This window comes from Drosophila miranda, chromosome XL, assembly GCF_003369915.1.
Source record: "Drosophila miranda strain MSH22 chromosome XL, D.miranda_PacBio2.1, whole genome shotgun sequence".
Classification (NCBI taxonomy): Eukaryota; Metazoa; Arthropoda; class Insecta; order Diptera; family Drosophilidae; genus Drosophila; species Drosophila miranda.
This window is the reverse complement of record NC_046673.1, coordinates 15,013,917-15,038,071: the sequence shown is the minus strand read 5'-3', so window position 1 is coordinate 15,038,071 and position 24,155 is coordinate 15,013,917. Positions and strand designations below refer to the sequence as shown.

The 24,155-nt window shown below is 42.9% G+C and overlaps 1 protein-coding gene and 1 long non-coding RNA gene across 3 annotated transcripts in view; one reads left to right on the top strand and one right to left on the bottom strand.

Moving 5' to 3' along the window:
* The window catches only part of LOC108154706 (neurogenic protein mastermind), a 94,464-nt gene that overhangs the window by 56,045 nt on the left and 14,264 nt on the right, over positions 1 to 24,155 (bottom strand). The window contains exon 1 of one of the 2 annotated variants that reach the window (XM_017285079.2): positions 7,710 to 7,847. The exons of the other annotated variant lie outside the window; for it this stretch is intronic. Within the exon in view, the coding sequence (XP_017140568.1) occupies positions 7,710 to 7,778 (69 nt within the window). The 5' untranslated portion in view covers positions 7,779 to 7,847. Of the gene's footprint in view, positions 1 to 7,709; positions 7,848 to 24,155 lie in introns of those variants that run through there. 2 annotated transcript variants of the gene reach the window in all.
* Positions 15,865 to 16,618, top strand: LOC117189239. Its single transcript, XR_004473314.1, has 2 exons — positions 15,865 to 16,423; positions 16,488 to 16,618. It is a non-coding gene; the product is annotated as an uncharacterized LOC117189239 (long non-coding RNA).

The following is a 24,155-nucleotide window of genomic DNA, read 5'->3' as shown; positions in this document are numbered from 1 at the left end:
AAGCAACAACAAGAGCACTTTGGGCTGTCATTGGCGTTGCCGCTGTTGTATTATTGGGCAGCAGCAGAGGCAGAGAGAAATGGTGGAAGCAGCAGCAGCGAGTCCTGATGCCACTGCTGCGAGGGGGGGGGGGGGGGGACTGGGTCCAGGGCCAGGGCCAGGTCCAGGTTCGGGTTCGGGCAGTGAGCCAGAGCCAGCTCTGCTTTGTTTTAGCCAACTGCCTGCCTGGCAACTGGCAAACTGCTGCTGCCTGCTGCCTGCTGCTGCTTGTCGATGATGAAGTGGCCGACAACGACAACCACGAGACGACGACAACGACAACGACAACGACGACGACGTCGCAATCGCATTGCGCGGCATGCGTCGTTTTGTGGATTGGATTGGGGGATTCATTCTCTACGTGTGTGTGTTTCTCTGTGTGTGTGTGTGTGTGTGTGTGTATATGCGCGCGGCGCATAATATTCCACATGCCACACGCACATACAACAACAAAGATGTTGGCTGTTGGCTGCTTGGCTACAACGGGCGCGCACTTTAAGTGTAGCAAAATGGACTCTGTGACTGCAAAACTTGTGTACAGTACTCGACACGCACACAGAACCCCCCCACCCCACACCACATACGAACAGATACATCTGTATCTGTATCTGTATCTGTATCTGTATCTGTGCATGAAATATGCAAGAGTGGTAGTGGATAGAGCTTCTCTACTGTTAACCAAAAATCATTTGGCGCCCCACAAGGGAGGGCCTGCAAATTTTCGGCCATTTTCGTTGCTAATTATAATTGGCGCAAGACGACACCTTCTCAATGTACTCCCCCATGTACATATGTACAGTGAAACCTTTCTCTTTCTCTCCCTCTCTCCCTCTGAACTGTCCATCAAGCTCTATCCCAGGGGGGGGGGGCACATTTCGTACAAATTCATCCTAAAGAAACGGCCACAGATTCTTGAAAAGAATATTCATAATCTAAATCTAAAGACATTCCATTTCATAGCTTCGTACAATGGTCTTCGCCTGTCCATCGGTCCCCAGAATCTAGCAACAAAATACACAGTCATTGGCAACATTTTGGTAATTGTAGAGTCCTTGGCAGGAATATGAATAATCTTCTAAGGGAACCGTAGAATAATACTTGTGCCCTGGAGATTCCATGAATAAAAAAAGTCCCATAAGGGCAATGGATATCATCTGTGAGATGTAATGATACGAAAGGTAAAAGGTTGGGTTTCCAGTCTTTCGACTGGAGTGCCATTTAAACGTGTGATCGATTGTTTATTGTCCAGTTATCGAAACCATTCGATAGGCAATTAAAACGTAAATATATGAGGCCTAAGAGGCCTGCCACAGATTTTTTAGCTGCTTTTCCACACTTATAATCGATAAACTATCGGCCATTTATCGATAAAAGCCTTGAAAACGAGTGAGCGACAAAGAAACAGAACCAAAAGATGCAAGAAAGAAAGAATGGAGAAAACCGAAGAGAAAAAAAAAACAATAAAGGGAAGGCAAAGTGCATATGTATGTATTATTGGGCAATGCAATGCAAGGAAGTGCAAAGAGCAATCCAAGCTTAAAAGGGTTACACACACACACAGCCACAGATGGAGAGCTTTTGCAGGAGTGCGAAAGAGACAGGGGGAGAGCGAGAGGGAGAGACTGTAGTCAGCCAACAGTAAACCAGTTTTTGCAAAATATAGCCAACAATAACGAGTAGGAGAACTGCATGGCACTAGCAGCGACGGCAGCGACAGCAGCAGTAGTTCCAAGTCGAACAATCGTCAAATACACAAAATCCACTTTGCAAATCATCAAACAACCGATGGGGGGGATGGGGAGGGGGAGGGGGAGAGGCAGCCACTATTACGGCCCTGGACATTGGAATAAACATACGATTACGGGTCAGTACGGTACCGGGGGGAGGGGTGGCACTGTCCACGCATGCAGCATGCCACTGAAGTTGGCAGGCCTCAGAGCACTGCCTTCCAATGCACACACACACACACACACACACATCCCAGGGGGGGAGGGTGCAACGCTAGGAGGAAAAATCCTAGCACTTTTCCAGGGCAAGAAAAAAAAAAAAGAACGAAAGAAAATGATATATACATATACAACCTAACGGTATTTCCCGGGGAAGCAACCACCAAAACTGCAGCTACGCCCATGGCCGCGCGACAGTGCCACCCAACCACCCACCCACCCATTGGCCTCGGCAGAACCAGAAGCCCCATCGGACAATTCTGTACCCATCCCACATACACACACCCACGCCCATGGGCTGCGCCTCCCCCCACATGCCCACGCCTCTGCACTGAATAAAATTGCATTGGAATATGCCGTTAGCTTACGTTGGCAGCGGCGGCGGCGGCGGTGGCGGCTTCCATGGAACTGGAACTTGTGTCTGCGTCAACGTGTGGGTGTGCGCGTAAATTTTCGGCCCTCCAATGCGGCACCCCCCTCGACCACCAGCCCACCGTGTAAAGGTAAAGCTCCGCTTCGCTACTTATTAGAAAAACCAACAACAAAAAAAGCTTCCCCCAAAAAATTAGCCGCAAACCCAAAAAGCAAGACCGAGAGAAAGAGAGAGAGAAAGGAAGTCCCATGGCAGAATTTTTCTTTCCATTTAATCAGCCACGAACCCAACAAAATGTGCCATAAAATAAGAAAGAGAGCTTTAATAAAGAAAATAAATACAAAAAAAAAGTGTACTCCCGAAGAAGAACAAGCAAAAAGGAATAGCAAAAGCAACAACAACAAAAACCATAAAGTTTGCACAGAGTTCGCACATCAAACACACGCCAACAGGCAGCAACAACTTGCAACAAGTTTGAAGTCGTCTGCTGCTAAAAATATACCAAAACCAGACACAAGAGCAAGGGAGAAGGAAGAGAGAGAGAGAGAGAGAGAGAGATGCGAGGTGGGGTGGGGTGGAAGAACAACGAGCCGAACGGAACGGAACGACCGTACGGGAACGAACGAAACCCAACAGGGACGGGACTTGAGAGAGCAAGAGAGCGAAGCAACAACAACGACGAGAAAAAAAAAATGTGATACGACAGTGATTACGCGATTTTCCATAATAAATGTTGTGGTAAAGGCGACCTTCCGGTTATGGCCTGACGACGTCGGGGCAAACGACGACACGAGCACTTGTTCGGCATGCCCAACGACAGCAACGACAACGACAACGACGACGACCTTCCTCGCCAGCTATCGCATCGCCCGCTCTGTCACTCTCCCTCGCACACTCCTCGCACAGACAATCACTCTCTTGCTTTGAGTGCGCTCTGCCAACGTAGCGGAAAATGTCGGTAAACAGTGCAACCGGTTTTTTTTTGTGTTTTTTTTTTTTTGTTTTTCGCTTCTTTCAATTGCTTGCACAAAAGGAATGGAATAGCTGAGCGGGCAGACAGTGGCGCACAGTGGGTCAAATTGGCCAAGGGCTATGCCATGGACTAGCATACTTATTGGGGCAATAAATAAAAATTGAAGCAGGACTCTAAATGGGGATTTTTGCTATTATTATTATTTATCAAAATTTCTGAAAAATAATAGATATTTTGCTTTTTTTTACAGGTTAAAACACGTTTGCGGCTGCAAATGGAAGTCCTTTCTTTTAACAAAATATTATTCAAATATTAATTAAAAGATAATTCAAGATTTTTGTTGATAAAGTTATGGGGATTTATAATTTTTTTCCCTGTAATAATTTGAATTGCTGCAGATTGAAGTTTTTTTTAACAAAATATTATTAAAATATTTACTAAAAGATAATTCAAGATTTTTGATCATAAAGTTTTGGGGTTATTTATTATTGCTCCCATGAAACATTCAAGTTAAATATATTTATATACATTTGAACACTCAACTCCTGCTGTAGCTCCACTGTCCACTGTTTGGTAACAATTTGTTATTACTATTTGTGTGCTTAAATAAATGTTAGCTTATTATTTGTCGACTTCTGCTCTAGTCCCACTGTGCTATCTCGTTGCTGTGGCCGTTTTTTCCGTTGAGAGCACAACTCCCGTCCCAAAAGCTTTGCTCAGCGTGCGCCCGCGCCCGCCCCCCGCACGCCCACCAATGCCTCGTTTTACTAGGCTAATCATGTGTTCTGGTTTCGGATTTGTGTGGAGAGGCTGGCTTCCACTGTCTGTAGTGTGTGTGTGTGCGTTCTGGTGTTCGTCGGTGTTGCTGTTTAAGCATTCATTCAACGCTTTTCGCCGTGTGCTTTGGGGGGCGCGCGCACATAGAGAGCTTTGCAATTTTGTTGTTGTTGCTGTTGCTGTCGGTTTTACTTTTCGTTTTGTTGCTATTTTGCTTGTTGTGTGTGTACTTTGGATACCCCTCAATAAATAGAGGGGCATTTAATGACTAAGAACCCTATGAATATAATAAACAATATATTTACATATACCAGAGGCCACTGTATGCTAAAATATCCTATAATTTCATAGGTTTTCCTTCCCTATGGCTCTGCAAAGGGGTATCCTAATCGTCGACTTTTCTTCTCGGTGGTTTTTTTTTTTGTTGCCCTCCTATTTCACTGTATGGGAAATATTTCACACGCTGCTTTGGCTGAGGCAAGCAAAGCACTTGACTGTTGAGTGGCGCTGGCCCCAGCCTCTGCCGCTGCCGCTGCTCGCTGTCGTTGGGGAAATGTTGGGGTTCGTTGCCGTCGCAGGCGTCGTCGTTGCCGTCGTCGCTGTCGTTCGTCGGGTCGGATCGGGTGTTGTTATCAATTCAGTTGCTTGCTGGCTGCATGGCGCGACGCTTGCTTGCACGTCTGGCCGGGGTCTGGGTCTGGGTCTGGCCCGGGTCTGGTCGGATTGACTCGTGGTCGTGCGCCACGGGGGGAGGGGATTGTAATCGGTTTCAGTTCGTTTTCATTTAAATAGAATTAAATATGGCAAATGAGTGAGTGAGAGAGAGACGACCGTCAACATATGTTGTTGTCGTCGTCGTGGTCGTCGTCGTCTCCGTGGTGAGGTTTTTGTGGTGAAGGTGAGTGAGTGAGTGCGACGACCGACGACGACGACGAATTCCAGACCCGGGTAGACCCGACCCAGTCAGTCTCTTTATTATATATATATTTTTTTTTTTTTTGTCAAACCACTTTTGCTTTAGGCAAGAAGGAATTTGTAATCTATATAATAAATAAATAATTTCAAATGTACACACGAGAGAGACAGAGCGATGGGTAGAGAAAGAGAGAGAGAGATCAGTGGCAGAGCTGAGCAGTTATGGATGGACTTGGCACGACTGTCTGTCGTAAGTAACAAAATCTCGTCGAAATCGAGATTCGATATTCGAGGGAAAGAACAGGCGCACAGCAATTGCCAGCAGAGCAGTCGGCAGAAACAGCAAGCAGCAGCAGCTCGTGAGAGAGTGGACAAGCGAGAAAGAGAGAGAACGAGAGCCAAACGAATCAGAGAGGGTGGCAGAATATACATATGAAAGTAGGCAAAGCAAAACAACACAGCGAAGAGAGCAAGCAGCATGAGAGAGTGGATGGTCCACTCGGCGAGCGCGAGAGAGAAACCAGCTGAAGAAAAAAAATCGATGAGTCGCCTGATAAGCAGCAAATCAACGGAACCACGGCACCAGACCTGGGGACACCCGAACCGAGCGAAGCGACCAGATACGATACGATACGATAGCCAGCCAAACAACCACCACCCAATTGGGGAAAAAATAGGAAACAGCGTCTAACCGATGCGTGTGCCGTCGTCTGCGCTTGGTGTGCGGTGCATCCGTGTACCTGACGCGCGCGTGTAACCGCCAATTTAACAGGGAAACAGGCGGAGCAGCAAGAGAGTCGAGTCTCGCCGCAAAGCGTCGTGTCGGCAGAGAGGAGAGCCGAGCCGACATGTATGTGGGCCACCGAGCGAGCGAGCGAGCGACAAAATGAGAGATAGAGAGAGAGAGGAATTGATTGTAGGGTTGTCAAGAGTTCTAATAATACAAACAAATTAATTGGTATACGTTTATAGAATTATTCTAAGCAGAAAAATAAATATTTTGCCATAGTCGTGGAATATTTTTTCTTGTGAAAACGGTTTCTCTTGACAACAAGCGTTTCGCAAAAATATTCTCCACTTATCTGGTTATAATTTGACAACCCAGAGCGACACAAAACAGAAACTGTTATAATTTGGCTCTCTTTCTCGACGGCTCTCTGGCTTCGGTAATCTTTACCGTTGCCGTTAGAAGTAAGCAGCTTCTAAAATGTTAACCGAACCGAAAATTAAACTCTTTAAATGCCGGGCTCCACTTTGGTGGCCTTTTTTGGTGTAATCTGTGTAGACAATATTCAGATATTCAAATATGTAGATATTCGCCTACACTCGGTTTATGAGCGAAATTTGCACAAATTTTGTTGTATGACGCGTATGCCAAGTGCTGGGTGCCGAGGAAAGGCGAGCAGGCAAACCATCCGAACAGAACCCCAGGCGACACTCCGCTCCGCTCTGCCCCGGGGGCACAGAACCGGATAACGAGTCGGAAAGAAATCAGCAACAGCAACAGCAACAAGCAGGACACAAAACGAGATAAGCAAAGGCAAAGAGCAAAGAGAATCAAAATGAAGTAAAAACAGCAAAACCAACAAAATTCCCAGAGAAAGAGAAACACCGAAAAAAACCTCTGATAATTGAATGTTTAAGGGTTTGCGGGGGGGCGGAAAGAGGGAATACAAAGCGGCTGTATACTCGCATGTATTATGAATAATTGTATAAATCATGTTAATTGGCTTGCCAAAAACAAAATATATACATATGTACATATTTGTCAACATTTGATGGCAGTGTAGTCGTCGTAGCTGTCTCGTTTTATCCATAAATCATATGGCAAAAGCGAATACAGTATTCACTCGATGGTGAGTGAAAAAAAGAGATGGCAGAGAACTGGGAGATGTCTTTGTCTTTGATCAAAATAAATACATATATCGCTTGCTTTAATTTAATTTAATTTTATTGCATTTTTGTTCGTGCACTTTAGAGAATTTCCACTGTAACGTTTCCCACCTCATATTAAGCTTGTCGACGCCGTCAAGCAAATTAGCGCCCCCCAGCGGCCAGTAAAAACAATAAACAACCGCAATACCTCACACGTTCGCTCTCTTGTGGTGGCTCTCTCGCTCTTTCTCTGTCGCTGTCTCTGTCTCTGTCTCGTTCGGTGACGCTCATTCACTCTTTGGTGCTGGGCATGGGATGGGATGGTATTTTGTGGTGGGACCATCAAGTCTTTTTTTTTTTTGTTCAAAATTCGCTGCGGTTGAGACCTTTTGGTCGTGCAATTTTCATACGGAATCGGTATTTAAAGAGAAGAACAAACCCCAGTAAAATATAATACTAAATGCGGCGGACCAATGTTTTCGCTGCAATGACGCTGCAGTCTACAGAAAGTAACAGGCTCTCAGAAGGCGAAAAACCAAGCGGCTTACACAAAAAAAACGTCGCTCGCACAAAACCAGCGAGTGTGTGTGGGGATTGACGAGCGAAATACAGTTAGGCGAGAGGGACAAATAGAGCGAGAGTAAAGCTCGCTCGCTCTCTCACTCTCTCTCTCTCTCTGGCGCGCATGTGTGGTTGCTTTTGTTGTTAAGAGAGCCAGAGCCAGAGAGAGAGAGAGGGAATTTGGTGTTTATTGAATGTAAATTTGATTCGAGTTTTTTTGGGGGGTATGTGGGGGGGTATTCATGCTCACCGATTTTCCGCCGACAATGCAAGTGCGATGCAAGAGGCCCAAATCGCTGGCGTTCCTTTTGGTGCGCATTTTTCACCGACTCGACGACTCCTTCTTTTCCACCACACAACACACTGCACGGCTGCTGCTTCTTTATTGCTGTTTGTGCTGCTTCTTCTTCTTCTTCTTAATATAATTCTCTTCCCGCTTCTTCTTCCTGTGGCTCTTATGTTTCTGTAATCACTCGACACTCATCACATAGCAACATAGCACAGGCAGTAGCGCTCCCGAAAGTGTAGCGTTAATTTGTATTTGGTTTTTACTTTGTGCCTTTTTGTTTTTCTTCTTTGTTTTATTTGCACACGAATGCGTGTGCGTGTGTGCGCGCCAGGGGCGTTGGGGGATGGGGTAAACAAAAAGTGATGCTGCCGCGTAGAGGGGGACGGACGACCAGCTGCTGGCTTATGCTTCGAAATGCGCGCCGGAAAACCATCACTTCCGGAGGCGCTTCAAGTACTGAGGAATGTAGTAAATACATGAAAGACTCTTCGTGTGTGTTGGTGCGCCTCGTCTGCCTGTGTGTGTGTGTGTTTGTTCGTGTGTGTGTGTGTGTGTGTGTGCAGGCGCAGAGCAGCCGCTGCGCTGCCTGCGTTGACGCTGGTCGAAAAGCAGCAATAGAAAGAAGGAAAGCAGCAGCGCAAAAAAAAAAAGCACAAAAACACAGAGAAAGAGAGAAAGAGAGCGAGAGACACACACAACAGACAAACGACAAGCGACAGAAAGAGAGGCAAGCAGAGAGACAGACAACGAACAAGCGACACAACGCCACGCAAAATAGTTTAACGAACAGTGGAAAGAGGATAGAGGGGATAGAGGGAGAGGGGAGATGCACGGCACGACGTGAGGGGGGGGGAGAGGGGGGGGGGATACCCAACGAGAGCGGGAAAGGACTTTGACAACTGTCTTCTTGGACGGCGAGACTCTGGTCTCGTTATTATGTTTAATCTCAATTCCTCTTTTCTGTGCCTGTTTTTGTTCCCTCTGCGAAAACAGGTTCTTAATATGTGGAAAACTCTGCATTACATAAATGCATACGTGCGTATAATATACATACATATTATGTTTCTTTTTTACTTTGTAGCTCTTTGGGGAGGAAACCCCCCGCCAGAGCTTTCCAATGAAAACTGATAGATATCTGTACTCCCTTAATAATCGGAACATAAATCTCCAAACCAACTCAAAAAAGAGCAACGAGAGAGGTTTCCACTTCAAAGCAAACAAAAAAAAAATCCTTAGTTTCCATCAAGTCATCTCCTTTGCCCAACGCTTTTCCCACCTGCTTCCCCTTTCGCCTGCTACGTCTCCATCTCCCTCTGCTCTTCAACTGGTTCTCCGTCTAGACCTCAGACTCCCAGAACCAGCTCTGACACAGTTAGGAGGCCGACAACAGCCGATGAACGATAAACGATGAGAAGACAACAAATCCCATTTGAAGCTTGTTGGGGTTGGATCTGTGGCATGTTGCAGGTCAAAATGTTGCATGTTGCAAGCAAACATCCACAAGAGTGTGCGCTCTCAGCGAAAATCAAGAGAAATTACAATAAATCCTAAAATATTCTTGAAGCACATTTTTGGCAGAGATTTTATAGATTAAAAGCTTTGATAAATAAATACATTTTGATTTAAATTTCTAATAATTTTAATAGATTAAAGATTGAATTTTACTAGACTTTTTTTTTTTTTTTAACTTTAAAAAAAAGTCCTACTCTTTGAAGTATTTTTTTAAGCGTCTAAACTTCATAAAAAAAAAGATATATATTTCCATAAAATAGTTAAATTTTGTGAATTTTTTGCACTCAAAATGTGAGCATTTCGCGAAGAAAAGTTTCCGTTCGTTTATGGGTAATTTCTAAAGCAAATCAAAGTCTTTCAATCTCTCTCGAGGAGCTCTCCCCGTTTCCACTTGTTGCACATGCCACATTCAATCATCTACACACACAAAACACTCCACTTGTACGGGGGGAAAAACACTTATACTAAATACACACTCTTATACTAGGTACAAACGAGTAGACCAGCTTTTGTTTTTTTGGTGGGGTTCACAAGTAAAAGTAATTTTCTTTGATAATTACTCGAAATATTTACCAGTAGATTTCGGAGCATCATCATGCTCTTCTCTCGCTCTCTCTCGTTCTCTCTCGGTCCCTCTCGCTCTCTCTGCTGCTGTCTGTGGCTGGTGTTTGTCACTTCCTCAATCTTTCTCGTTCTTGCTCTCGCTCTCTCTCTCTGTCTCGCTGTCTATCTTTTAGCGTCGAAAGCCTTAAAGCATTTGCTAAGCGGGATAAGAATCCTTGAGGGCTTGACTTGGCCTTGCTTCTGGGGCATCTCTGGGACGCCCAAGTTTGAGGTTGCTTTTCGTTAGCCTTTCACTTGGTCTTCCCTACATTTCGACGACGAGCGACAAGCGACGAGTGAGAGAGAAGGGGCTGGACAACAACCGAATACTGCGAGGAACGGAACCAAACTTTAAGTGGCATTTTGGCCATCGGGCAACGCGGGATACGCGGTTGCTTGGCTGCTTGGCTGCTGGATGGGTGCACGACTAGAAAGAGATGGTCTGCATATGTAGCGTGCCAGAAAGAGATGGGTACACACACTCCCAGAGAGACAGAGAAGGAGAGAGAGAGAGAGAGAGAAAGGGAGGCTGGATGGATTCGGTCGCTGGCTGAGTTATGGACAAAATAGAATCAGCACAAAATTGTTCGCTCGTGACAACGAGCGACGACAACGACGACGACGACGACGACAACGAGCGACCTCAAAGGCGACCCCAAAAGCCCCGACGAGGACGAGAACGAAGCGCAGCCAACGAACTGCTGTGCGGTGCAATGTGGGTGCAGGTCCGTGCTTCTGCTTCCAAAAAACTGCTCGGCTTGATGTACATTTAATAAAACGAATCGCAGGACCACACAGGAGGTATATTGGAGAGTTTCGTCCATTTTTGTAGCTGTGTGGGCGTGTGGGGGGGGGGAGGTGGGGGGTTCGAGGGGCAGGTGTTGATGCAATGCAATCCCAGCCGGCAAGAGGAAAAGAGAAACAGGGGTCACAGCGAGGTAGAGATATGGAAATGCAAAAAAGGAGCTACCCTTTTTCGTACACCAAAGAGCGAATGTACGAGTCTATTTGCAGTCCCCTTGTGTCTGATTGCAAAATAAAATATAAGACACCTAGGGATATAGAGTGAGCTCTTGGCTCAACAAATAGCCATCTCGGAATGATTTCCAGCTTTTCCTCTACAATGACCAAAGCCGGCCAGTAGCGCAGGGGCTACTGCAAGTCGTTTCTTCACCAGTCCCTTGTAGGCCTTCATCTGCTATAGATCTCAGCTCCATTGCGGCTAGTTTTTGGGACTCCCATTCAAGACCTCCATGATCCCTACTCCCGACTGGCTGTTGTTCTCGTCGTCCTGGCATTGTCCAATCTTTAGGAACCCCCAGCTGTGGTATCGGTCCGCCCTTAAAGCAAACCAACTCTGGATAAATGAAAAATACACTAAAAATTCCCACAAAATTGCAAAATAAATGTCCCAAAATTTAAATTCAAAATGGTATGAGACAAAGGAAAAGCCACACGTACAAAATGCTCATCAAATTACAATACCTGCCCGCAAACCGACACCAACTCCAAGCCCCCTGGCTCCTGGGGCGGGGGCTTAAAGGGGCTTGGGTCCATGCCAAATCAATTGTTGTTAGAAAAGGAATTACGGAATTACTGAAATTGGCCCAAGAAATAATAGACCAGACCACACCGGACCAGGCTGGAGGAGCAACTCTTCGGGGGCCGATAAGTAGGCTATGGAAAGTTTCAATTTTGGAACACACAAAACAGAAAATTAGAGCGTAAGAAAAGCATAGTGCAGAGAGGAGAGGGCAGAGAGGAGAGTTACGGGCAGAGATACGAACATGTGTTCGAATAAAGGAGGAAGAAATGAAGTCTAATTCTTATAAAGAACTAGCATTAGGCGGCAAGCTGAGAAGCTTTTAGGTCTCGACAGATGATAGATCTTCTCTAAGCACTTGGTTTCCCATAATCTTTCCCATATATCTATTCCGCCCTATTTTATTATTTTATTTGTAAACAGAATCTGTTATAAAATAAATTATAATACGTGTCGCGCGTCATGCGGCAGTCAACCTCGGCTTTGTCGTGTCGTTTCGAAATCCTTTCTAGTAGTCCCTATCTCATTCTTAATTTTTCAACAATATTTCATGAATCATTAACCAATTTATTTATTATTTAATTATTTATAATATTATTATATTATTAATATTATTATTATTAATATTTAATTATTTTGGAAATTTAAATATTTAATCAATTTATTTCTAAACACACCTCAAATTCTACTGCACTCAACAAAAAATTATGAATATCAATAATTAAGGTTTTGTTTTTTGGTTTTTATTAGCAAACAGCTGTTTTTATCAAGGAATAAAACAATATTAATGGCAAAAAGTAGTGAAAACCGGAGCATGGCTGTTTGTTTTCCATCAAATCATTGAAGAAGCAGATTTCCATCATCTTCAAACTTATGCAAGACAATCTTTAAACTTGAATTCCCCGATATACTATGTATCTGTAGCCTATGTACCTGTTTACCTGTTTCTCTCTCTCTCTGTGGTAATAACTCACGTTAACATAATCACTCAATACTCGGCCATTACTCACACACACACAGACGAGAGTTAGGTAAGCTCTGCCCTCACAAGAAAGGCCCCCGCTCTGAATCTGCATTGTTTTCTGGGGCCAAGATGTTCGAGTGGAGCTGCAATGAGTGGCAAATAGATGCTTTTCGACAGTAGGGGTTGGGGTTGTTTGGTGCCCCAAAAGTGCAGAGTGCAGAGTGCCGGCTAATAAGTAAAGTATTCATAATTGCTTGATGGCCGCCATCCTTCCTCAGAGAGGCAGAGAGAGAGAGAGGGATGGACAGAGAGTGTGCAGGGGCAGGGAGGGCTGGGGGGGGGTGTTGTAGGTAGGCGTGGCACGTCTCCTAAAATTATGCTAGCCAAAAATCATAATCACACACACACACACGAAGACGGCAGGAGGATTGTTATGGCAACGCGAAATGGAACATTTTGGAATTGGGCAATGTTCTCTACACACCACATGCGTGTGTGTGTGCGTGTGTGTGTTTGTGTGTGTGTCGATTGGGATGCGTGACTTGCATGAGTGCAGGATGCGCGCGCGCTGCACACACACACCCCTGTACCCCTGCAGGAACCTCAAGAAGCAGTCGCCTGCCTCGCCTCCAAAAGAGGTCCTCAATCAGTTCTCGACGCAGGGGACTGCCCCTCCGAAAATCGTGGAAAATATTCGGCAGCCGGCAGCCGTCAAAACCCATTAACACGATGTGGCGCGGCCATGACGACGAGAGAGAGAGAGAGAGATTCTACTCGGTTCGGTTTTTCTTTTTGTTAATAACGAAGTCCCTGGGAGGACCCACTCTATATACCATATTGATATATGTATGGAAGATGGGAAATATTTGCATATATGTATACTCGTGTATTTCCCTGCATGCAATGCCAAATAAAAATTTCCAGAGACTGGGTTTCTGTTTCCGATTCCGCTTGGTTTTTGGAAGGGGGTGGGGGTTCCAGAGCTACCCGACAAAAATGCAATAAAAGAGAGAAAGATAGAGAGGGAGGGACAGAGAGAGAGAGAGAGAGAGAGAGTTATTTGGGGGTGTGAACTAGAAAACTTAAAAGGAAATTATAGAAAATGAAAGTAAATTTTGAAGACTTGAAAGATTAAAGATTAAGGAAATTAAGGAACATTTTTTGAAGGAAAAACGAAGAAAATACTTTTGCTGATGGTTTCCTAAATTATTTTTGTGCAACTTTATATTCCGGCAGTCCGTAGCTTAATTGCTTTACAATTATACCAATTTAATTGACCAAAAAGGCCATAGATAGGCGACTAAACATAATACGACCAATCAGCCCAGATACATGGCGATATGAAGGGTATTCAGGTGGAAAAAGTGTTTGTGTGGTAAACATTTTGAAAGTTTTCTTCTTCTCATTGAAGGCTCTTGGAATGTAGAGATATCTGAGGTGTGAAGAGATTCATGTCGTGTCTTTCCTTTAAGATACATTCCACATATTTTTTTACTTTACTTTGCTTAATTTATTCTCCCCAAAAACTATCTGGCCGGTTCGGAGTGTTGGCATAAGCCTATGATTTATGTATAACATAACCCAAAAAGCACGAAACTAGTCTTTGGGCATCGGTTGTTGCAGGATGGATGTGCCACAAATCAAAGTGCCACGAGGGCGAGGCTTCATCATCATCTGCATCTCTATCTGCATTTTCAGTGAGAGAGAGAGAAAGAGAGAAAATGAGCTAGCGGTGTAGGGGTTCTGGGAGGGAAAAGAGGTGGTTGTGGACACAAAAACCGAATTCGAGACTGAGCCTGTGTTTGTTGTGCACTGTTTGCCTTTGTTGGTGTACATTTTTGTTGAAATTTGTTGGGTTTTTTGTTGTTGTTGTAACTTCTTGTTGCTGAAAATTTTTTGCTGTCGTTGAAACGTATGTTGGTGTAGTTGTTGAAACTTCTGTTGTACATTTTCTAGTCATTGCTGGTGAAGCGGTTTTTTTTTAGCTGTTGTTAAAGTTTTAGTTGCTGCTGTTGGTGTAGCGTTTGTTATAGTTTTTCTTTGTAGCTGTGGTTTGAAATTACCAATTTCAGCTGTTGGTGTATATTGTTGAAGCTGTCATTGGTGTTTGCTGATGCCTGTAGTTGTTGTGCCAGTTGTTGAAGCTTTTTCTGTATCTATTGGTGTAGTTTTTTCTGTTGCAATCGATGTTTTTGTTGTTGTTGTTGGTGTAGTGTTACCTTTTTCATTCTTTGTTGTGTTTTCGGTTGGTGTAATTTATATTTTTGTCGGTGCATTTTCTGTTTTAGTTGGTGTTGGTGTAATTTTTCGTTTTCTATATTTGTTTTGTATGTATATCTTTTGTAAATTGTAAATTGTAGTATACATGGCTGGTGCTTGTTGGTGCAGTGTTGCAAGCAGCAGCAGCAGCAGCGTTGACTGTGTAAGCCATCCCCCATCCTGGAAAATGGGGGGAAAACTAAACTACAGCAACAAAACCTTTTGCTAAATACACACTGGAAATGGTAGCAGCAGCAGCAGCAGCACCGGCAGCAGCAGCATCAGAACCACCACAACCAGGAGCTAGAGCTACCCCTCTCGCTCTCACTGTGGCTGCCACTGCTGCATGTTGCACATTGGAAAACCTAAGCCCCGCCACATCACACAATCGCCAGCAGGCGAGCAGGAATTGGAGGAGGTGCCAGCAGAGGGTCAAGGGAAAAGGCAGGCATCCGCAGCTTTTTTTTCTCTGTTCTTCTTTTGCGCGCTTTCGCACTCAGTTTTTCTCGTCCATTTTCCCGGGGCTGCAGCCTCAGTAGCAGCCCGGAAAAACCAAAAGAATTGACAGCACAAACAACAACTACGATTGGGCGAAATTTTCGCGAATTTTTTGCAGGTTTTTTATTTTGTTGTCGGAGAAACAGGGTACGGAAAACATTCAAGGGATACAGATACAAAAAGAAAGGCAGAGAGATTTGAAAGAGGTGGAAACCAAAAGAGTGTCCATAGATTTTGTCCCGAAAGGAAATGGAGTGTGGAAAAGTCAAGATAATCAAGGGGCACACCGACAATACCAAGAATATCCCAGGAAAATCTTGAAAAGAAATACTCAAAATATTGAAATGATTGAGAATGAAAAAAAAGCCAGTAATCAAACCGTTTTGAAACAGTTGAAAATGAAGAAGAACTCAAGAAAATACAAAATTCTAAGAATGAAACCGCTTTGAATTCACCTAAGATACATCTATAGAGAAAAGATTGGTAATGGGAGTAATTGAACGAAGATCGGGCTTCCGAAAAAAGTTGGTCTTGGTTCAGGGCTAAAAGTGAGACATTTCGAACCTGAACCTGAAAAAAACGTGCACAATAATATGGAAATATCTTACCCTCAAAATGCAAATATTAAACTCGATATTTGATATAGAATGGCCCATGAAACTCACCTGCAAAAACAAGAGAAAGATATTTATAGAAAATGTCAGAAAGAATAGTATTCCTTTTTTTTACAAAGCAGTCATTACGTTTGCCGTTACAAATAAAAACCGTTCGTTCGGCTCATAAATTAAAAAATGTTTCCCAATAAAAGCAAAAAAATGGATTTTCTAAAATTAAAGCGAATATTGTTATTCGTCATTATGGGTATCTGGCTGATAATCGTTGGCTGCAACTGGTGCCGGCACAAATGGGTAGCACTGAAACGCCGACTGATTAACGAATGGGCAGCACTCTGTCAGAAGTTTATAGCAGCCTATTGGATCCTAACTGTTTAGATATTTAGATATTAAGATGTAGACTCTAAGATAACTTTCGCAGAAAAGCATCACACAACTCAAAGATGCAATAAATACACGGTTTTGGGGCAGATCCTCCCAACCCAAAAGGGAGTATAAGATCGCATACAAGCTACAATTTGATCTATCGCTCATCGACGATGGAAAAGAGGAAACAACAACAAAATCAGGGGCGCATCTCAGTGGAATACACTTTTTTCTTGAACACTGAACTAAGAAATAAGTATCTAAACAAAGAAGAAGTATCTTAAAGTTACAGAGATGCAGAAACAGACACAAATTGGTTGGTATTGCGGTAAAAATTTATCTATTGGTGCATCTAACTATTGCTGTGGCTTCTCTTTCAGAAAGTATACAAACAGCTGCCAGATATTGTATCTTAAAAAGTATCTGAAGTAAAAACACAACCAAGGAAGATGATTTGTACATACAAAAAAACATACCACAGTGTTTGAAACAGTAAAATGAATCTATGGGATGTATCTGACTATTTGTGTATCTTAAGCGTGAAAACATCTTTAAGGGGGAAAGTACCAACTGTATCTGTACCTTTTGGAAATGTATCTGTACAGAGAATAAGAGAGAACAACAAAATGGCAGATACATCGGTGCAAAAGGTCCACGGAATAGTTGGATCTTTCTGCAGCGAAAAACAAAACAAACAAAAAATGGTACTCGCAGATACTTTTGTTCAATATAATTTGTATATCTTAATGCTTTGGCTGGGGAATGAATGGAAGTGGAAACGAGAAGAGCAAAGAATTGAGAGAGGGGGAGAGAGGGAGAGAAGGCAAGAGCAAAGAATGGCAAAGGTAGAGAAGAGCAGAGAATGGGGAGTGGGAGAGAGTGTGAGGACAACAACGACGACGACGACGACAGATGGTCAAGAGGAATGTATCTGTATCTGTATCTGCATTAGTAGCTGCCACTGCCACACAACTTTCTGCCTCTACCTCCCATAGCCTTTGCATCTGCCTCTGCTCTCGGCCTGTACCTCCTCCTCCTCCTCCTGCTGCTGCCATCTACCTCTAACTCCACCTCTGGATGGATATTCTACCTCTGTTTGTGTATCTACAACATAACACAAATCAAAACTTGGCTGAAAATGCAGGCAGGCAGAGAGGCTGTTGCCGCAAATTCTGCTGCCGTTGCTGCTGCCGCTGCCGCTGCTGATGCTGGTGGCTGCTGGCTGGTGGGGCAGCTCTGCTGTCGATGGGGCAAGCTTCAGAGCTGCAGCAGGCAACTGCAGCAACAACAGCAACAACTTAACTGAACTGAACTGAAGGCTGAAGCACATACATAACTAATAGATACATAAAGCCGTATCTTTTGGGTGAATGAACTGTAATGAGAATGTGAACCTAGGCAGAGGCACGGGGCACACGGGGCGCACGGGGGCACATAACCAGCGACGACGATGTTGTCGTCGTTGTCGTCGTCGTCTCCGGTCTTCGTCGACAGCAGCAGCAGTGGCAGTGGCAGCAACAGCAACAGCAACGGGTAGCATCAGCCACTACTGCTATACGAGATGTTGAAAATCGCAACGCAAAGTGCGCAATTTAAGTTGTTGTTGCTGTTGCTGCACCATCGCCATTGCCAACGCCATTTCCATCTCCATTTCCATCGCCATCTCCATGTGGCAACCAAAAACTGACCGACGCAACAAAACGTTGCGAAGCCAAAACAACAAAACGGAGGAGGGCAAAAACACCACACAGCGACGAGAGCAACAACAAACCCGAACCCCCAGAAAGTACAGTGAATATAGGAGCCAAAGTACAGGCAAAATCTAGGCACCACAGGGAATACCCAGGGGCACGAAACAAAAACAAGAAGGATACATCTCCGACAGGAGTTTATTAAATTAATTACCAATTATCTGCATAATATGGTTGAAAATTGATTAACAATAAACGGAAATATGGCAGGGGAATATGCAAGAGAGTTTTAGAAATGATTTCATGGGGCCGCCATGTGTGGATCCTGTATTTTGTTTTTGCATTCGCGGTTTGGCATAAAAGCCTCTACAGCAACGTTTCCAGTTATCGTCTCTTAAACAGCACTCTTTCTTGCCTTTTTTGCACTCAATCAAATGGTTTTTAGTTGAAGTTTTGCCATGAAAGGCTTTTGCCTCTATATAGAGTACAGCTCTCGTGAGATCTCGTTTTGTTTTGGGTCAATCCAAGAGTGTAGCCTTCTCTGTGTACATTCTTTTAAACAGGGAATCCTTGGGAATGCCTTAGGGATACCTTAGGGATGCCTTGGGGATGCCTTAGGGATACCTTAGGGATGCCTTGGGGATACCTTAGGGATACCATAGGGATGCCTTAGGGATACCTTAGGAATATCTTAGAGATGCCTTAGGGATACCGTAGGGGTGCCTTGGAGATGCCTTAGGGATGCCTTAGGGATACCTTAGGGATGCCGCTGAGATTCCGTATATTTACGTTTCAAGCTTCAAAAAGAAAGCTTTTCTCTGCTCTTTTCAGAGCCTTAACTTCATGTAGAGGCAAATTTCTGTTGGTGAAAAATACATACGTTACAGTACCTCCATTTCCCCCAAAATGGTTCTTCGGGGCACCAGGTTTCGATAGCTCTTTGGCAAGTCCTTGGAAGTCCAATCCTTGGAGGATCTTGTTGCCATTTGAAGCCAGAAATTAATGAATTCGTTCCAGACTTTACGTCTAGCCAAAGTCGATACGTTTTTTTTTTGTCGCGGGGCATGCATAAATTTACACGAATTCCTATCGAAAATTGTGATTCGATTTCTGGCCGAAAAAAATCTATTGCCCGCCTCCACCAGCCCTGAAATGTTTGCCGCCCCCTTTTCTGTGGAAAAGTGGCATCCAAAACATACACAAAAGAAAAACGAGAGAACAAAAAGGAAATATTGTAGGCGTGTCCTGGCACGCATACAACGGGCCAGAAAACAACAGCAAAAACTGCATTAAAAAAGGACAAGAGAGACGGGGAGAGAGAGAGAGGAGAGCAGAGTTGCGGGTGTGGAAAACAGAAATGGATGGGGTGTAGGGGGGTTGGGGGGGGGGGCTGCCTTTCTCTAATAACATATTGCTGAAATGCACGCAACAACTACAACGACAAAAGTTGAGAAAGTAAGCAAAGAGAAAGGGCGGGAGGTGGAGGTGGAAACGGAGCTGGCAGGGACACGGGGTGGAGCCAAAGGGGGGGATGGGAATGAGGGTTCTGTGCTGTGCTGTGCGCTGGGGGGAGGCAGTGCATTGCAAAGTGCAAAAGTTGCACAACAAAATTGAATTTTTAATTTGCTTGCCAGTCCCAGACGCACACAAGGAAAGAGACAGACTGAGCAGAGAAAGAGAGCAGAAGAGAGAGACAGAGAGAGAGAGAGAGAGAGAAAAAGCAGGAGGGGTGAGGACGAGGACGACGAGGATATGCAAATGTTGACGTCGAGTGTGTGTAAAAATAAAGAAAAACTGAAAAACACACCCGCACACACACACACATACACGGCGAAGCGATGAAAGTGAAGAGGCGGCAAAGGCCAAGAGAAAAGCAGGGAAAAGCCGAGAGACAAAGGCAGAGCACAGAGGGAAAGGACGAACAGAGCAGAGAGGCAGGAGGCAGGAGGCGAGGCAAAGAGAAGAAAAAAAGTAGAAGCCGAGCATCACAAAGGGACAAAAGTGCAGAGGAAGTCAAAGAGGAGGTTAAGGTGCAGCCACGCATGCAACACAGTGAAGGCTCCCCTTCAGAGGACACTCCAGAGATGGGAGCCATTCGGAAAATGCATTTCCAGCACAGAACAGATACCAAATACTACAAATAATCGTAGAAAAATAATATAAAAATCGTAGAGAAAAACAAAAAAATATTTTTAAAAAATATACTAGAAATATACATACATACAAATATACTACAAATATACATTCGGAAAATGCATTTCCAGCACAGAACAGATACCAAATACTACAAATAATCGTAGAAAAATAATATAAAAATCGTAGAGAAAAACTAAAAAATATTTTTAAAAAATATAAAAAAAAAAACTTAAAAAAATACTGGAAAAGTATTTTTTAAATGCTAGAATAATACTACAAGCCGCACTATAAAAATACTATCTATTACTCTAAGCCATATTAGAATAATACTTAAACAATTCTCTTTAAAATATTCAAAAACGTACTGGAATAATACTCAAAGAATTCCAGAAAAATTATACCAAAATACGCAAAATTCTTACTAGAATAATACTCAAGGAATTCCAGAAAAATACTAGCAAAATACTACACATTCTTACTCGAATAATACTGAGTGAATTGCAGAAAAATACTAGCAAAATACGCAAACATCTAAGTCGAAAAATACTCGAAGAACTCCATAAAAATACTAGCAAAATACACAAAAAATTTACTCGAATAATACTAAGCAAATTCAATAAAAATACTACTAATATACTCAATAGTATCAAGATAATAATACCCAAAGAATTACAGAAAAATATTTGTAAAATACTCCGAAACCTCACTCAAATAATACTCAAAGAATTCCAGTAAATTACTAGAAAAATAATCCACATAATCCACAACCGAATACTTAACGAATTCCAGAAAAATACTCTACACTCTTACTCGAATAATACTCAAAGAATTACAGAAAAATACTTGTAAAATACTCCGAAACCTTACTCAAATAATACTTAAAGAATTCCAGGAAATTACTAGAAAAATAATCCACATAATCCACAACCGAATACTTAACGAACTCCAGAAAAATGCTCTACATTCTTACTCGAATAATACTCAAAGAAGTCCAGAAAAATACTACAAAAATACTTGCTCGAATAATACTCAAAGAATTTCAGAAAAATACCAGCTCGTACTAGAAATTGCAATCTAGAGAGCATTGTTTTAGAGGATCTACATGTTTCTAGATCCATTTAAAGGAGACCCTGTTTTTCACTGGAAATATCTAGCTTTCAGTAAGATGCATCTCGAAATAAAACATATTTATGTTGGTATTTTTTTCGGAATTCGTTCCTAAATACTCCATTTACCAGCTAGGATTGGCAGTTCCTTTCTTTTATCTGGAACAAGAAATATCAAAAATTGTGGATATTCCCTTTCTGTGGAGATTCACTGTACTATCTGCAAAAAACGAGTATGTTTGCATATACCCGTTTCCAACGGTAACTGCGAAATTTTTTAATAAACTTTTCGAGCCAACCCCAAAAACGGAAAAAAGATTGAAGATATTCTTCATTCTCGTTTAATATTTGAAGGAAATAAAAAAGAAAAAAGAGAGAAAGAGCTGGTAAAAGAATTAACATTAAAAACTTGTACTACTCCGTTGCAAATAGAAAATGGAGGAGAGCAAAACTTTTGCACACAAACAAAAATCTCAGGTAAAAAAAAAAGCAAAAGACCAGAAGGATGCAGGATGAACTTTAGACGGTTTTTTTTTTGTAATTAAAAGCTGTTAAAAGATGTCGGAAATCCCCAAGTTGTTTGGTAAGCACTCTTAGGGGTATGATATCCATAAAGAAAGGCAAGTCCTTAGGAAGTGCATGTTGAAAGAACGAGAAGGCAACGATAAGAAGTTACTGAAGGATAGTAGAAAGAGTAGTAGAGTTTTCCTTCAAGGGAGTGACCAGCAAAAAAATACTAGAAAGTAATCGATAGTACGATAAAATACTACGCAGAAGGACAGAGAAAGAATAATTTGTATCGATTGATTCAAATTACTAGAGACCAATCGATATTTGGATGAAATACCAGATCCCGTACTTGTCCCTGTTTCAACATTGGCTTTGCCTTAAGCATCTATTAGGTGCCTTAAAAAGAGAAAATAAGCAAAAGCTCCAGAGGATCCGGGAAAAAGTGAAAGAAGGAAATCAAATTGAGAGGCACAACAAACATGAAAATCGGGTGGGGGCTGCACTTGTTCAGACACATATTCATATACATATACATATGTGTGTGTGTGTGTGTGTGTGTGTTTATGTAGATATAGTATATAGTCCGATGGATACATAGCAGCATAAATATGCTATACATATAGATGTATGTGTATCTAAAATGCAGCTACATATGTATCCGCATTGGTATTCGCATCTGTATCTGTATCTCGAGCTGAGGCACTGCCACTGCCTCTGTATCTGCATCTGCATCCACACAACCGCGAACGAACGGGGGAGTGCAACGAGTGCACGAGGTGCAGAGTGGCAGAGTGGCAGAGTGTGTGGATAACTATGTGCAAAGTGCCCTGGCAATGGCTGGACCTGGTCCTGGATCTGGTCCTGGGACCCCACCTAAAAACCAACCTCCACATCCTGCTCCAGATCCTGCCTCGCTCTCCCACTCCCCAGTCCCTCCACCTCCCTCTCTCTCGCTTGTGTTCTTGTGTGTGGCAGATGATGATGATGATGGCTGTGGCTGTTGCTTTTGGCTGCAACTGGAGGCAACCCAAAATGAGAATTGCATTGCCACGCATCCCACCCCCTCACGCACCCACAGCCACCTCTGACACACACACACACACACACACACACACAGCCCCAGAGAGATGCACAGCATGCAGCAATTGGAGATGTACGCGTGAGTGCTGCCGTCGCAAAGACATATTTCCAAAGGCAAATTTAAGCGATTTTGTTGCAAAAATTAAATGTACTAAAAGCCATAACAATATTTTTGTGAGAATGTTAGATAACTAGGAAAATACTAGTGCTGTACTATAAAATTAATATATATCTAAAAATATATATATAGTGACATAAGGCTTAGGAAAATACTTTAAAAAATCAAACAAGAAGCCAACAAAATACTAAGAAAATGTATTGGTATTAAAAAAAAAATCTTTCAAAAAAACAAGTGAGAAAATATTTTAAAAAATACTTTAAAAATACTGAAAATACTGAAAAATTCCTAAAAAATACTTAAAAAAATCCTAAAAATACAAAAAAAAACTCCTAGAAAATTCAGAAAAATACTAGAAAAAAGAAATACTTCAAAGAGAATCATCTTGTTTAGAGATGCGGATCCAGAATAAAAATATTTGGATAAGTACAGATTATGTTCTTGGTTAGAAATCTGTACCATTTCTGAAAGAATATACTTCTCGTTACTCGTTGCTCGTTACTCGTCAGAAATATCACTCCTCTAGCGATAGTACCATCTCTAACTAGCGATGACACCGAAAGCCAAATGAAATTTGTTTTTTTATTTTTTATTTTTGTGTATTTTTGGGGGTGATGAAAAATGGGGAGGCTCAAGCCGTGCAGAGAAAACAGCGAGAAAACAGCCAAAGTTTCGTGGAAACAGAAAGAAATAACAAAACCAAAAAAAAAACCCCTTTGAATGCGTGCACTACACACCACCCCAGCCCCATTTTGCAGCCTCGGAGCGCATTGAATGCAGTAGTCCAGGGGAAAATGTTAGCAATAGAGAGGGAAAGAGAGAGAGAGAGAGGGAGATAGAGAAAGAGTAGTCCGACCAAGGATAAGGGAAAAGCTATGAGAAAACCAGGAAAATATCCATTCAAATATAATTCTTATGTCAGGAATGCACTACGTATGATAATTATAACAGTTTGCACCCATCATTTTTTGTGTATAACAGTTATGTATGGCATCTATATGTATGGCATTCCCTTCGTCTAAGATTTACTGCCATTCCATCGAATAATTGCATCGAAAAACACCACAGACCCCCCATAAATGCATTTAGCAAAAGCACAACAGCCACACACAGACCGACCCCCAGACCCAGACCCAGACGCACACAGTGAGGCCCCGATAAGGCCGCTGCTTAATCCGCTAATTTTCAATTGCCACACAGACCAAATCCGTGCAAACTATAATCCCCATGTGATCCGGTATCCCGGTATCCGAATCCCCTGTATTTCATGTGTTTTTCTTGTGCGTGTGCGTGTGTGCCACATGCCACATGCCACATGCCATGCGCCCATGCCATGGGTTGTGCAAATGTTGGACAAACATCAACGCGCAGCACACACCCTGAACCCGCTTATATTGTACATACAGA